The 16,576-nt window shown below is 38.4% G+C and overlaps 1 protein-coding gene across 1 annotated transcript; it reads left to right on the forward strand.

Moving 5' to 3' along the window:
- Positions 1-13,929: 13,929 nt before the first annotated feature.
- On the forward strand, positions 13,930-14,861 carry LOC111159327 (olfactory receptor 51F1-like). The gene is given in 2 exon segments (XM_022521730.1): positions 13,930-14,368; positions 14,371-14,861. Coding segments are annotated over 2 exon segments (930 nt in total).
- Positions 14,862-16,576: the final 1,715 nt, after the last annotated feature.

Genomic DNA, 16,576 nt, shown 5'->3' on the forward strand with positions numbered 1-16,576 from the left:
TTAAGACATAGGACATTGCCTTCACTTCATAAAAGGTTCTCTTGTCTCCCTGGAGTCAATCATCTCCCTCTCCATCCCAACCAGGCAAACCCTGCTCTGACATCTTTCACTATAGATTGATTTTTGTCTCACTAGCACATTTATAAATGAAGGAATAAGTAATACATTGAGTCTGGTGTCTTTCACTCAGTATAGTTTTTCAGATTGAGCCCTACTGTTGCATGTAAGATAAGCAGGTCATTTCCTCAGGACCTCTGGGTGTCTCAGTTGGTAAGGCAGTTGTCTTCGGATCGGGTCATGATCCCAGGGTCCTGGGACCAAGCCCCACACCGGGCTCCCTTCTCCCTCTCCCTCTGTCTACTGCTCTCCCTGCTTGTGCTCACTGCTCTCTCTCTCTCTCTGACAAATAAATAAATCTTGAAAAAAGATAAGTAGGTCATTTCCTATTATTGCTGAGTAGTATATTCTATTTTCTCAACATACCCATTGAGGTATTATTACCATACTAAATGTTACCTTTTTTCTTTGCTTCAGTGCTTCTAGCATTCTTCCAAACATATCCACTTCTTATCTGTCTAGATAGATTGTTGTTATTTTCTAGAACATTCTATGTTCCTCTCAACATCCTTTACATCTCAACTAATACCCTTCTTATCAGCGAGGTCTTTCTTAACTTATGTAGCTCAACCAGTTCTTGCTCCCTGTAATTTTCTTTCATACACAAATATTTTATTTCCTCCCTCTTTAAACACAATGTGTAATTATTTAATTTACTTACTTTATCATCTGTTTCTCTATTTGGAATATAACTTCCATAAAATTATAGCACAGGTGCTCACAATTATATACCCCTACCAGGATCCCTACAAAAAACTACTTACAGAAATGAAAGATTAAATGTTTACAGTGAGCCTGGTACCATCACAAAAATTCCACTGCTGACCAAAAGATGGCATAAGCAGGTCCATTTCAGCCTCATTCCTCCCAAATGGGATACCAGATTTTTCTATCCTAAAGCCTCATTTCATTATTCCCATTTGAACTCTGGAGGATGTTGTTTGTCAAAGAAGATAAATTTGATATATAAGAAAACAAACAAACAAACAAAAAAGAAACTCATCCCTCATTCACTTCTTTTTATTAACAAATATAAAATATTCGGACATTTTAAATTTCTATTCAAGAAATATCTATTGGGCAACTATGTTGTTCCAAATATTCTCTAAGAGGATGGGAATAGCACAGAGAATGAGACAGACTGGCAATCAGAGAACCTAGTTAGAAACAAATGAGCAAAAGAAGTGCACTGGATACCTAAAATCCCAGCTCCAAAAGGAAAACTGGTTCCTTAAGCTGAGCAGCTCAGTCATGATTAGAAGTATCCTTAGTATTCTGAATCACTGAAAACAGATGATTGCCTTCATTACAGCCTGTGGGCAGTGGCACCAGTGGGCTGTGGGTCTGGGACATCACATCTGTAAGTAACTCCAGCATGTCTGTACTCATTTCCCAAAATTATCAAGGGAGTATTTTGAGTGAGGAATTGGATTTCCCACTTGTGAGACGGGCAGTCATCACAGGGCCTCTCTTCTCTTGGGGAGCATACACCAAAGGTGACCTGCTGACTAGGAGAGGCCAGGCAGAACTGAACAAAAACAGGTCAGCTTCTCCGGGGTTTTAAACATTACTCAGAGACAATCTATGGTGTCTGGAGTCAGTTCTAGAGTAGTTAGTTAAGCTTTAAAAGGATACCCAGAGGCCAGCAAAGGACAAATCATGGCCACTATGGGAAAAGTGAGAGGCCTGCCATGGCAGCACTCCACAACAAGTCAGATCAAACCAGGCAGGCCCAAGAAAAGAAGGCCAGAGACCCTGACAAACTAAGGGAGAAAAGGCACTAACCTCCTCCCCAAGAAATAAATATTCCATCCCGTAGTCAACAACTGTCAATAAGACAGAAACCAAAACCCTGAGTTGCATACCTGTCCCTTGAAATTCCCACTCTCACAGCTCCAGAGTGTGCTCTCTCTTTCATAAACTCTTCACTTAAACACCAAACAACCACTGTGTGTGGTCAGCCCTTGAATTCTTTTCTTGAAATAAAACTAAGCCTCCCCCACTCCTCCAACACCCTGACTCCCACCAGCCCTGCAATGTCCTTGTGATGGGTTGGGCAGAGGCCTCCCCAGTCTACCAAGCAACTCATGGAGAAGGATGGGCAAGACTCTGATGAACTAGGTCTCCCTCCTTCTTTGTCTCTCTCCCTCCAAATGGGTATTCTGAGACAAAATTCCCATGTGTATGGGGACACTCAACACCAAAGAGCAATTCTTAGGATGAAAGCTGGTATATCCTACAGTTCAGTTCATGAGCTAGCATTAGATTCTACAATTTAAGGGTTCAATCCTATAAGAGTAGACATCCCACCCCACTTCAGACACCTGTCACAAGACCAGGTTCTTGTGCCCTGCTCCTAAGCAACTGGTTATAAATCAGAGGTTCCCATGACCCACTCCTTGGGCTTGATTAATTTACTAGGGCAACACACAGAACTCAGAGAAACCTTTTACTTATTACATTATCAGTTTATTATAAGGATATAATTCAGGAACAGCCAGGTGGAAGAAATACCTAGGGCAAGGGATTGGGAAAGGGCATGGAACTTCTATGCCCTCTCCATTATGCTATGCTCCCCTGTCTCCATATGTTGTTCACCAACGCAGAATCTCTGGGAACCTTGTCCTCCTGGGATTTTTATGGAGGCTCCATTACATACCCATGATTGATTGCTTAAGTCATTGGCCCCTGGCAACAGGTTCAACCTCCTGCCACTCACCCCACTTGCTTCCTGGAGGTCTGGGTGAAACTAAAAGTTCCAATTCTCTAATCCAAGGTTGGTTCTTCTGACAACTAGCCTCTGTCCTTGGGTGGGAGCCTAAGGTCATCTCATTAACATCACAAAAGATATCTAATTGCTCTTATCATCTAGGAAATTCCAACAGTTTTAGGAGCTCTGTGTCAGAAAAGGGGTCAAAAACCAAATACATACTTATTACTCAGTATAAATCATAACCTCACAAACTCCTTCCTTTTACACATTCTCTTTATTTTTCAAAGTTATGTTAATTAAATCTGTATAAAGGTCAGAGTTTCAGATATGCCCATAAGGATTATGAAAAAATAATTTCTTTCTTTAGATGCAATTGACTTTTCTGAGCAGAAAAGGATGAGGATCAACACAGCATTTATTGTGACTCCCTTCCATTTGGAATCTTAATGTTTGCGATGTTTATTCTTCATTCTATAAATCTGGGCCTGTGATTTATAAACTCTACCATCAGGAGAAACTGGCTATAACTCAATGTTTTTTAACTTAGTTTCAGAGGAATAGGTATATTTATCACATATGATATATGGGTTCTTATTAAGACAATTTCTGATCACTTGGCTCTGACAGTTCCCAGACTTCTCAAAAAGCGACTTGCTTAGTCCCTTCAGAGGGTAGGTCCCTTCCCCAACAGCAGTTACCTTCAGGAGCCACCACTAGTCTGGCTCCCACCTACTTCCTGCGACTTTCCAAGGCAGGAGGATTCTCAGTTCTGGATCTCTTTCCTGATCTCTATCAGCTATGCTGTTGCTATTGTGAAAAACAACTCCCTTCTTTGATGTGGCCTGCATATCATGTATTGCTAGCCTCCATGGTAGAGGTCCTCTTATTTCCACCTCACCTAAGAGGTTTTCTATTTTATTGGTTGCAAGCCCATAAAATGAACTACTATAACTGCCTCTACTATGCTGGTCTACATAGCCATATTTTCCTGCTAGCCATATTTTCCCTCTGTCAGTCAGAGGCAGCCATGTGCATTTACCTATTAGACGTGCCAATCTGCTTTCCACCCCACCATGTTCATTTTGTTCTAATCATTGACAGCTAAGCTGGGAAAAACTATGATACCACAAAGTGTGCCTTGTGTGAACCCCCATTTCTTCATGATCTCTTGGTTGCCCTTCTGCCTCAGCCACATCATCCCCTAAGACCTACTGTGAGCATGTGGCTCTACTAAAACTGGCAAATGCTGACACCAGACCATACCTATGGGCTCTTACGGCCTCTGTGGTTGGATTGGATAGATTAGTCATTACTACACCATGTGTTATGATACTGTAGGCCATGCTGTAGCTGCCCTGGGGAGAAGCCCTGCCCAAAGTAGTTGGCACACATGCCTCTCACATTTGTGTCATTCTGTCCCTGGATATCTCAGTGCTCTGCTTCTTCTCGCATTGCTTTCACACCATATACCCAGAATGGCTTCACTTTCATTGCTCGGTGCCCCTACTGGTGCCTTCCATTTCAAAACCATTCCATGTTATCAGTTGAATTGCGAACCCCATGCCCCTGAAAACAATATGTTGGAATACCTCAGAATGTGATTTTATTTGCAGATACCATTTTTACAGAGGTAGTCCACTTTAAATGAGGTCATTCTGGTGAGCCCTAATCCAAAATGACTAGTAAAGGATTATAAAACCTGGAAATCTGAACACAGAGATATGCACACACAGAGAACAGATGAACACTAAGCAGAGATTTAAATGATGGCTCTAGAGTGAGAGAAGAAAGAACATTTCCTAACTATTTTGTGAGGCCCAAAACCTTAAAAAAGGACTGCAAAACAAGAAAAAATGAAATCAAATCTCTCATTAACATAGGGGCCAAATTAACAAATAAAATGTTATTTAAAATAATCCACCAAGAATATAGAACAATCATTTAATGTATTTCACCCATTAATAGAATAGAAAGAAACAACTATGTGAATCTGTAGTAAATATGAATAAAAGTGATGAATTCCAATAGATATTCATGTTAAGTGGGTAAACTGGACAGAAACTTCCTCAGCAAAAAACCATGATTAATGTTAAAATGATGAAAATATTCTCTCTGAGTTTGGGTACAGGTTGATGATGCCCACCATTGCTATTTTACTTAACCTAGCATCAGAGTCCTTAGTTAGTACAAGAAGGCAAGAAAAGTAAAGGACTATAGCATTGTGAAGGAATCAAAACAAAACGAATTATTTACAGATGACATGATTGTGCATTTACATAATCAGACAGAACAAACAGGCATAGCAATAGATAAAATAATTGATGTCCATACGTGATTATTAGTGATTAGTCATAGTAAGCAACATAACTGAATATAAGAACAATATTAAAATACCAGCTGTATTTCTTTTTTCAAATGATTACGTTTATTTATTAGAGAGAGAGAGAGAGAACACACAGGTGTGAACATGAGGGGAAATACAGAAGGAGAAGCAGACTCCCCCCTGAGCAGGGAGCCCAGTTTGGGCTCCTTCCCAGGACCCTGGGATCATGACCCGAGCCAAAGGCAGGTGCTGAGCTGAATGAGCCACCCAGGCACCACATCAATTGTATTTCTATGTATTAACCATTTATTAGAAAATGAAGTTCTCACATGATATCATATAATAAAATAACATCAAAAGTCATACAACTTGGAATACATCAAAAAACTTTGTGAGAAGTATCATTAGGAAAATCATTAAACCCAGTTGGAAAAATTACAGCAGATATACAAATACAGGGATTTATCACTTTCAGGAATTACAAGGATCTATGTTTTAAATAGATAGCTTCTTCCAAAAATGGTCAACAGATCCTATTCAATCTCAATCAACTCCTAGGAGGTTTTCCTGTGGAAGTTATGCTCACATTTAGATGGAAACGCGACAGATCTGGAATGCCAAGACACTATTACAGAAGAGAAAACCGAAGGACGCATGCTACCAGGCATAGGACACAACAGAAAACCTCAAAGCAAGCATAGTCATCTGACAAGTACTCAAAGGGATTCTATGGTGATGGCAAAAGAATGCTTACTTCAGTAACTGCTGCTGATCTATGGACAGCCATATGGAAATGAGTCATGAGAACAAAAGAACACCACTGGACAGAAAATAAACAAAAGACTTGGGAAGGTCAGGCTTTGGTCAACAACCACAGAAACAAGGAACTTTCTGTTGTGGGAGTAAGTTACAAGTAGCACCTATCTCTTTGCTTTGCCCACCATTCTAATGGTGTCATTTGTATTGTTTGCAAGTATTTCTTACAGAAAATTAAGCTTGCTATTACAGAAACAAAGTTTAGAAAGGTGTTTCCTAAAAGGAGCTATCTCAACAAGATGAAATGTATCAGAGCTTCTGCCTGATTACTCCCAAAGAAGATGCAAATTAATGGGGGATTGGGTGAGCCTGGCGGTGGGTATTAAGGAGGGCATGTATGTCATGGACCACTGTGTGTGGTGCATAAACAATGACTCTTGGAACACTGAAAAAGTAAAATAAAATTTAACTTAAAAAAAAAAGAAAGAAAAGGAAAGAAAGAAAAAAGAAAAGAAAAAAACGTGCTGGCCTCTATTTCATATCATTGCCTGGGCTGTAATTCTATGTGATAAATCATTGAGCAGTACACTCACATGCTCAGTCTGCTGAATGTATGTTATTCTCTTTATGTTAGACTTATTTCCAATTCACAAGACATTATTTGCTTTCTAAGATGTATCCAGATGTGTTCTGGGTACTTTATATAATGCATAAACTGTAAAAAGCTTAATCTTTTTCCTCAATAACCTAAAACCTCCATGAAGAGTCATGACATACCACTCAGGGCATAAGTAAATGTCACCCTGTATGCTAGTGCTTTAGTGCTCATAAGGAAACCCAAGACAGCAGAGCAGTGAAAAGCATTGAAACAGATTCTTTAGACCTTATACAGAAATCATCTATTGCTGCATAACAAATTACCACAAATGTCCCATCTTCAAAGAACTCAAAATCTTATCTCGCAGTTTCAGTAAGGCAGGAGTCTGGGTACAGCTTAGCTGAGTTTGCAAGACGGTAATCAATGTACGGTCAGGGCCAAGGTCTCACATGAGGCTCAACTGGGAAAGGGATACATTTAAGATCACCAGGCTGTCAGTAGGATTCAATTAGTTCCTTGGGGCTTGTTAGATTAAGGGACCCAGTTTCCTGCTGGCTATCAGCTGGAGGAGACCACACTTAGTTCCTAGTTGGCTATTGGCTACAGATGGCCCTCAGTTCTTTGCCATATGGCAAAGCAACATGCTGACATTTCATTAGAGCCAATCTTAGGTAATATAGGAATCAAAGTAATATCCTATCACCTCTGCCATTATACCATTGGTTAAAAGCATGTCACAGGCCCTACCCATATCCAAGAGCAAAGGATTACACAAGGGTTCAAGGAGGCAGGGATAATCAGGGACTATTTATTATTTTATAATCTAACCATCACAGAAAGATTTGGATGGAAACCTAGTTATATTATAGGCTCTTTGAAGGCAACAGTGGTAAACTTTAAATTATTTTATACCGACTTATAAAATTTGGTGTAATGATTTGCTCATAGCTCATTTTTTGTTGTTGAAGAATCAGCCAGACACTTGATAGTGATTCCAGGTAGAGTTATAACACTTAAATTGAACCTCTTACATTTTCTGGCATTAGGAGTCTCATCCAGGGAGCACCTGGGCTGCTCAGTTCATTAAGCATCTGCCTTCAGCTCAGGTCATGATCCATGGTCCTGGGATTGAGCCCTACCTCGGGCTTCTTGCTCAGTGGGGAATCTGCTTCTCCCTGTCCCTCTGCCTGCCACTCACCCTGCTTGTGCTCTCTCTCTGTCAAATAAATAAATAAAATCTTAAAAAACCAAAGAGTCTCAACCAGGAACCATAGGAAAAATAGAAAAAATAGTAATTTAAGAAAAATAGCCAAATGGGTAACAAATTATTTGTTTTATTGATATCTAGGTAAACACAAGACTCTCTTCACCAATGTGAGACTTCTCTATAAAGGAGAAACATAATTTTCAAATCTGGTCTTCTTTTTTGCCATAAATCTAGAATTGCTAGGTCTGAAAAGCAACCTTCCTCTATTATGCAACCATCCACATTGACAACAATGGCCAAAATTCCCCAAGAATCTTAGGTCCCTGAACTTATTACTATAAGAAAATAGCAATTATGAGAGCAAGAACACATGTACACAAGCACTCATCATTCACCCACAGTGACCTGGCCATCAGCTAAATGGGGCCCAATTAACAAATAAGGAGCTGACCCATTTCTTGGGGAAAAGCTAGTGAGTGGCTGGACAGAGATGGACTGAGGAATGGATATATCATCCTCCCCATGTGTCAGTGTGATAATGTAGGACTAGGGGCTTGGAAGCTGGAGTGCATAATTTCTCTCTTCATTGTCACTATAATTATTATATCAGTGAATATTGGTTACTATCTTGCCAGTGTACTGATAAAACATAGCCCATAACATGGATCTCTCTATTCTACAATGCCCAGAACATGTCTAAACTTTCCATTTATATGGATAATTAAGGTTTTTTGCTTTGCATTTAATGCCTATGGATCACTAGTCATTTGGGTTAAAGCTAAAATCCTTCTGTGATTATATAGCATTGTCCTGTATTTACAGATGGAAAAAGAGAGATTTCAGTTTTCCTCTGAATATGGCCCCAGGGAGATGCACATTTTAACAATGGCCCCACAGCTCAATTTCACTTTGCTATAAAGTCCATGGCTCCAGAACTGTAACTTATTCTCTCTCCAGTGGTAAAGACAAGGAAGGCTCCTCTTTCCACATAGAGCTGGTAAGAAGGTAGAGAAAGGTGTTCATTGTGTTGACTTTATGCTTTGACTGTTACCTGTTCACAAATATTCATATGAACTTCCAGAAAATATGGTAACACTAGGATTCACCTTGTCTTCAGGGATCCACATAACACACAGATATCTGACCCTGACTAGATTATAGAAAATATTATAATCGTTTTTCTCAGATTTAACGAAAACCTGAGAACTGGAGTTTAAAAAGGAACTATAGAAAACCACCCTAAAGGGAATTATGATATATATGGTAATTACAGGTATTTGCTCTCAGGTAATAAACATACCTAGTATTTTTTAAAAGCTTGATTAAAAACATTAATACTACAATAACTAATATTGCTATTATTTAAGTCTTCCTAGAATTGATTTTAACAATTTAACAATTTAAATGTTTTGCTTTCAAGATTATTTTTAACTTTTTAATTGAATGACTTTATAACATTTATAACATTTCTGTGTATATTTGGCTGCCTCTTTTATTCCTTATAATGTTTACTGAGAACTTCTAACATGTTCTCAAACCAGCATCCATCACTTCATACTCCTTGGACAGCAGTAAATTTCCCACTCTTAATTCATAAGGAAGAGAAAGAAAAAGAAAGAAAGAAAGAAAGAAAGAAAGAGAGAGAGAGAGAGAGAGAGAGAGAGAGAAAGAAAGAAAGAAAGAAAGGAAGGAAGAGGAAGGAAGGAAGGAAGGAAGAAAGGAAGGGAGAAAGGAAGGAAGGGAAGAAGGGAAGGGAGGAAAGGGAGGAAGGGAAGGGAGGAAAGGAAGGGAAGAAGAAAGGAAAGAGAAAGAGAGAAAGAAAGAGAGAGAAGGAGGGAGGGGGGAGAGAGGGAGGAAGGAAGAAAGAAAGAAAGGAAGGAGGGAAGAAGGTTGGGAGGGAGGGAGGAAGAAAGGAAGGAAGAAGGATGGAAGGAAGGAATGAAAAGGGGGGGGCGGACAATCAGGAGAAAGGGAGAGAAAAGGGAAGGAAGAAAGGGCGAGAGGGAGGAAGAAAGAAAAGAAGGAAATTATGACATATGATATGACATGGATGACTTTTGGGGATATTACACTAAGTGAAGTAAGCTAGTCACAAAAGGACAAATACTGCGTGATTCCACTTATGTGACATATTAGGAGTAGTCAGAACTCTATAAAGAGATAACTGGGGAATGAGGAGTGAATGTTTAATGGTGTACAGTTTCAGTTTTTCAAGATGAAAAGAATTATGAAGATGTAGGGGGGTGATGGTTGCTCAACATTATGAATGTGTTTAATACCACTGAACTATACACATAAAAGTGCTTATGATGGTAAACTTTATATTAGGTGTATTTTACCACAATTTTTAAAAAAGGAAAAAAGGAACACTAAGTACGTACTGTATTATAATTTTCTCACTTAAGCTTCCACCAATCTACCCATTTGCCAGTTACCCTCAAGGGTCAGTGGAATGATGATCCTCATTTTTTGATAGCTAATTACCATCATATTCATCAAATACTATCTATATTCAATCACCTACTAGTTTCTGTATCAATTAATCACTAGTGTTCTATATTTTCAATCTCTCACTATCTTCTCTAACTTTACATTTCTCTAAGTCTGTCCAATCTTGTAAAAATCCTCCATCCACCTATGGTTTTCTTAGTGATGGCCTATTTCTCTCCTTGCCTTCACTGATGAGTTTTCAGAAATGATATGCATTGTGCCTCTACCACTTATTTGTCCCTTCATCCTGAAGACACTGTAGAAGGTTCTCAGCTTTCATTGCTGGACTTCAACTGTTTTATCTAGGGCCACCATGCTCTTGGCTGCATTTGAATTTTTTTTTAAATTGACAATATTTTTTATTGAGACATAATATATACACCATAAAATTAACCCTAACCCTTAAAAATACACAACTCACTTTTTATAGTTTTAATAGATTTACAAAGTTGTGCAGCACCACTGACTAATTACAAAATGCTTCTATCATTCTGGATAAGAAGTTTAACAATCACTACCCTTTCCCCTCTATCTCTAGACCCTGGCAACCACTACTCTTTCTTTTTTTTTTTTTTCTTTTGAAACACCTTTCTTGAGGTGTAGTTGACATAAAATAAATTACACGTTTAAAGTGTATAACTTAACAACCTTTAACATATGTACATACCCTGTGAAACTACCACCATAGTCATGATAATGAAAATAAAGATTTCTTTGTGTCCTTTTATAAACCCTCCCTCTCTGAACCTTGCTCAAAACTTTCCCTTGGGTAGCCCAGGATTTTCTTTCTGTAACTTTAGATTATTTTACATTCTCTAGAATTTTTTTAAATTTAAATTCAATTAATTAACATATAATATACTATTTGTTTCAGGGGTACAGATTGTGATTCAGCAGCCTTATATAATACCCAGTGTTCATTACAACACATACCTCCCCAATGTCCATCAGCCAGTTACCCCATCCTCCACCCCTCCAGCAACTCTCAGTTTCTTTCCTAAGATTAAAAGTTTCTTATGGTTTGTCTCCCTCTCTGGTTTTGTCTTATTTCATTTTTTCCTCTCTTCCCTGATGATCCTCTGCCTTGTTCCTTAAATTCCACATATCAGTGTCATATAACGGTCTTTCCCTGCTTGACTTATTTTGCTTAGCATAATACCCTCCAGTTCCATCCAAATCATTGCAAATGGCAAGATTTCATTTTTTGATGACTGCATAATATTCAATTGTAAATATATACCACATCTTCTTTATCCATTCATCTGTCAATGGACATCTTGACTCTTTCAATAGTTTGGCTATTGTGGAAACTGCTGCTATAAACATTGGGGTACAGGTGCCCCTTCGGATCACTACATTTGTATCTTCAGGATAAATACCCAGTACTGCCATTGCTGGGTCATAGGGTAGCTCTACTTTCAACTTTTTGAGGAATGTCCATTCTGTTTTCCAGAGTGACTGCACCAGCTTGCCTTCCTACCAACAATGTAGGAAGGTTCCCCTTTCTCCACATACTCATCAACATCTGTCGTTTCTGACTTGCTAATTTTATTTTATTTTATTTTATTTTTATTTTTATTTTTTTTTAAAGATTTTATTTATTTATTTGACAGACAGAGATCACAAGTAGGCAGAGAGGCAGGCAGAGAGAGAGAGGAGGAAGCAGGCTCCCTGCGGAGCAGAGAGCCCGATGTGGGGCTCGATCCCAGGACCCTGGGATCATGACCTGAGCCGAAGGCAGCGGCTTAACCCACTGAGCCACCCAGGCGCCCCTGACTTGCTAATTTTAGCCATTCTGACTGGTATGAGGTGGTATCTCATTGTGGTTTTTATTTGTATTTCTCTGAGTGATGTTGAGCACATTTTCATGTGTCTGTTGGCCATTTGGATGTCTTCTTTGCAGAAATGTCTGTTCATGTCTTCTGCCCATTTCTTGATTGAATTATTTATTCTTTGGGTGTTGAGTTTGATAAGTTCTTTATAGATTTTAGATACTAGCCCTTTAATTGATTTGTCATTTGCAAATATCTTCTCTCATTCTGTAGGTTGTCTCTTGGTTTTGTTGACTATTTTCTTTGCTGTGCAAAAGCTTTTTATTTTGATGGAGTCCCAATTGTTCATTTTTACTTTTGTTCCCCCTGCCTTTGGAGACATGTCTAGCAAGAAGTTGCTGCAGCTGAGGTCAAAGAGGTTGCTGCCTGTGTTCTCCTCAAGGATTTTGATGGATTCCTGTCTCAAACTGAGGTCTTTCATCCATTTTGAGTCTACTTTTGTGTGTGGTGTAAGGAAATGGTCTAGTTTCATTCTTCTGCATGTGGCTGTCCAATTTCCCCAACAACATTTGTTGAAGGGACTGTCTTTTTCCCATTGGATAGTCTTTCCTGCTTTGTTGAAGATTAGTTGGCCATAGAGTTAAGAGTCCACTTCTAGGTTCTCTATTCTGTTAAGTTGATCTATGTGTCTGTTTTTTGTGTCAGTACCTTACTGTCTTGATGATTACAGCTTTGTAATAGAGCTTGAAGTCTGGAATTGTGATGCCACCAGCATTGTTTGTTTGTTTGTTTGTTTTTTCAACATTCCAGTCTTACAGAGAAGTTGATGGTATTTTTTAGGGGTTGCATTGAATGTGTAGATTTCTCTAGGTAGTGTAGGCATTTGAACAAGATTTGTTCTTCCAATCCATGAGCATGGAACGTTTTCCCAATTCTTTGTGTCTCCCTCAATTTCTTTCATGACTATTCTACAGTTTTCTGAGTACAGATCCTTTCCCTCCTTGGTTAGATTTATTACTAAGTATTTTTGGTTTGGGGTACAATTGTAAATGGGATCTACCCCTTAATTTCTCCTTCTTCTATCTCATTGGTGTATAGAAACGCAACTGATTTCTGTGCATTGATTTTATATCCAGCCACTTTACTGAATTCCTGCATGAGTTCTAGCAGTTTTGGGTGGAGTTTTTGGGTTTTCCCCATAGAGTATAAGCATTTGAAATTTTTAATCCTTAAAGAACCTAACCACTTAAGCAATTCCACACTGTTGTTCATGTAATACCCAGTCATAACACCATCTCTCCTGGCTTTAACGTTTCCTGTAAAGCTGTCTAGCTTCATCTTGCCTTAGCATTTATAGTCCTTTCCAATAACTTCTGTGGAGTTTGTCTTCATTGGTTTTCTCTTGTAAATGTACTCTCCGAGGGTGGTTCACCCAAACTGTTGAATTAAAATGGCATGTATACAGTGATAACTCTGAAATGTTGTGGAGATTTTTGCCTGGAAATTCACACCTTTGTGGACACTGAAGATCCATGGAAATCTTTAGGTGGGTTTCCCACAGTCATTTCATATACAACATATTCAAAATTGAATGCACTGATTTTTATTATTTATTATATATTAATAATGTATTCATAGAATCTTATGATCTAATGGCACTTAAAATTCTACCAATATAGGAAATAATTATCATCAAAATGTATAAGATTATTTAGACATATTTTGCTTGAATTTAAGAGTAAAAATATTTATATATATATTATTATATATATATAATTTATAATTAAAATAGTTTAATTTAAAGTTTTCTCAATGATAAAGTACTAATCCATGACCTAGACAGCTCTCCTAACCAAAAGAAAATTTATCTAGATATTTTTGTGTGACAATGTAATTTGTTATTTCTATAGGATGTGATAATTGTGAGGACAAATGCTACAAATCCAGAAAAACATGGAGATCTTAAGCAACCTGACATCTAAATTTCCAAACTTCTTGCTGACTGGCATTCCTCTCCTAGAGTCTGTCCATGTGTGGATCTCTATCCCTTTTTGTTATCTCTATGCCATTGCCCTCTCTGGGAACAGCATGATCCTATTTGTCATCATTACCCAGCAGAGTCTCCATGAGCCCATGTACTATTTCCTCTCCATGCTTTCAACTGCTGACTTGGGCTTGACTGTTTCTACAATGTCAACAACATTAGGTATCCTCTGGTTTGATGCAGTTGAAATCAATCTAAATACCTGCATTATCCAGATGTTTTTTCTACACGGATTTACCTTCATAGAATCTGGGGTGCTGGTGGCTATGGCCTTTGACCGCTATGTGGCCATCTGTGATCCTCTGAGGTACGCTACCATTCTCACTAATTCTAGAATCATTCAGATGGGTCTGTAGTATTAATAGTACCACTACTCTTGCTCCTTAAGCCCCTCAATTTCTGTAAAGCTAATATCCTTTCCCACTCCTACTGCTACCACCCAGATGTGATTAAATTAGCATGTTCAGATACTCGGGCCAACAGCATCTGTGGATTAATTGATCTCATCCTGACTACAGGAGTAGATACACCATGCATTGTCCTGTCTTATATCTTGATCATTTACTCTGTTCTCAGTAGTGCCTCCCCTAAAGAACGACATAAGGTTTTTAGCACCTGTGTCTCCCACATTGGAGCAGTGGCTGTTTTCTATATCCCCATGATGAGCTTGTCCTTGGTGCATCGCTATGGTCCATCAGCCCCCAAAGTTGTCCATTCGATGATGGCAAATATCTATCTTCTTTTGCCTCCAGTGCTCAACCCGATCATCTATAGTGTAAAAACAAGACAGATTCGCAAGGCTATACACGCAGTCTTCTCCTTACAAAATAAACAGAGATAACTGGTTAAGAAAAACCTAAAAAAGTGACTTTCACTGTAAAAAACAACGCTGGTAGGTTACTGTCTATCAGATATATTTTTTGTCATTTTATTCCTTTATTCAACAAATATTTGGAGAGCATTTTTGTGTCTTCAGTCATAAAATATGCTATACCCCAAGAATTTTATAGTCAAATAAGGGAAACATGGAAACATTAATAATGAAATAATGAAAATACTCAAAGAAATTAACATTTAGTGTCTACTTTTATACTATGTGTTCTACTAACAGCTTTTAAGACATATTCCATTTATTCTTCAAACAGCTCAATGAAATATATAATAGTGTTAATTACATTTTAGAGATGAAGAAACTGAGGCCTAAAGACATGTAAGCCATCAACCAGACAACATGGCTCAGGGTTGAGATTTGAATCTAGGCTCTCTGCATGTTAGATGTCACAGTATTCACTAGTGTCTTAACACTCTGCCAAAAGCATCTAGGAAAAATATTATAAGATCAAAAGTAAGAACTGAGTCTTCTAGTTCATGCATTATACCTTTAGAAAAGTTGTGTTGTGGGGCGCCTGGGTGGCTCAGTGGGTTAAGCCGCTGCCTTCGGCTCAGGTCATGATCCCAGGGTCCTGGGATCGAGTCCCACATCGGGCTGTCTGCTCTGCAGGGAGCCTGCTTCCCTTCCTCTCTCTCTGCCTGCCTCTCTGCCTACTTGTGATATCTGTCAAATAAATAAAATCTTTAAAAAAAAAAAAAAAAGAAAAGTTGTGTTGTTTTTCCTAGAGTATACTTTAGCTTGTTTTCTTCACTCATAGTTAATAGTCCAAAAGGTAGGAATAGATATGTCATGCCATGTAAGCCATAGATCAGTATCTAGTACTGGACAGTCAGTATCCCAGCTTCAAGGATTAGGGGCATTTGCTAATTCATTAGCACTTCAGAGAACCGGATAAAGTTTGAGGCAGGGTTTCTTAACCTTTTTTAAAGCATAATTATCCCTATGGAATCTAATGAAATCTATGAACCCTTCTCCACAGAAAAATCCCATATAAACACGTTCATATTTTCCATAAAATTTCAGAGGTTTCACAAGTGACACAAAGGAGCTACTATAGATATATTAACCAAACAAAGAATGAAAGGTAAATAATTCATGATGCTCAGCCTATTAGTGGTTATACACAGCCATACCTAAGATATGGTTCTTACAAAAAGAATTTTTTGGTAAACATACCAATTTAGGGGATAGGCAGAAACTTAAAACTCAGCTGTATAAAATGGTAGAAAAATGCAGAGGAAAGTGGAGGTGGAAACCTGACATGTGTCACATCAATTTAATTGAAGTTGGAAAAGTAACAAATAGGAGGGATGTTTTATGTATCCCACAAACACTGGAGGCAGCAATGTGCTGGAGCCCGCACACATCAGCTTGCAAGCGGCCATATTGTGCAACGCATCTCAACTCTTGTGTTCAACAATGTCATATTGGCGGTTTCAAATCATCATTTATACCTGGGAACTGACAAATACTACAAATGAGGACTTTTTATTTTTCAGAGATTCAGTTTACCAGCATACCAGTGACTGGGAGCCAACTTTATGCTTGGCTTTGTAAGAAGCAATAGCAATTAAAAGTTGGAAGAAACATATTCCCTGCACTCAAGAAGCTTAAAGTCCAGTGTGTGAAGCAGTAACATAGACAAAAAAAATTATAAAGTAATT

Source organism: Enhydra lutris, unplaced genomic scaffold (genome assembly GCF_002288905.1).
Source record: "Enhydra lutris kenyoni isolate GAN:26980312 unplaced genomic scaffold, ASM228890v2 scaffoldscaffold68, whole genome shotgun sequence".
Taxonomy (NCBI): domain Eukaryota; kingdom Metazoa; phylum Chordata; class Mammalia; order Carnivora; family Mustelidae; genus Enhydra; species Enhydra lutris.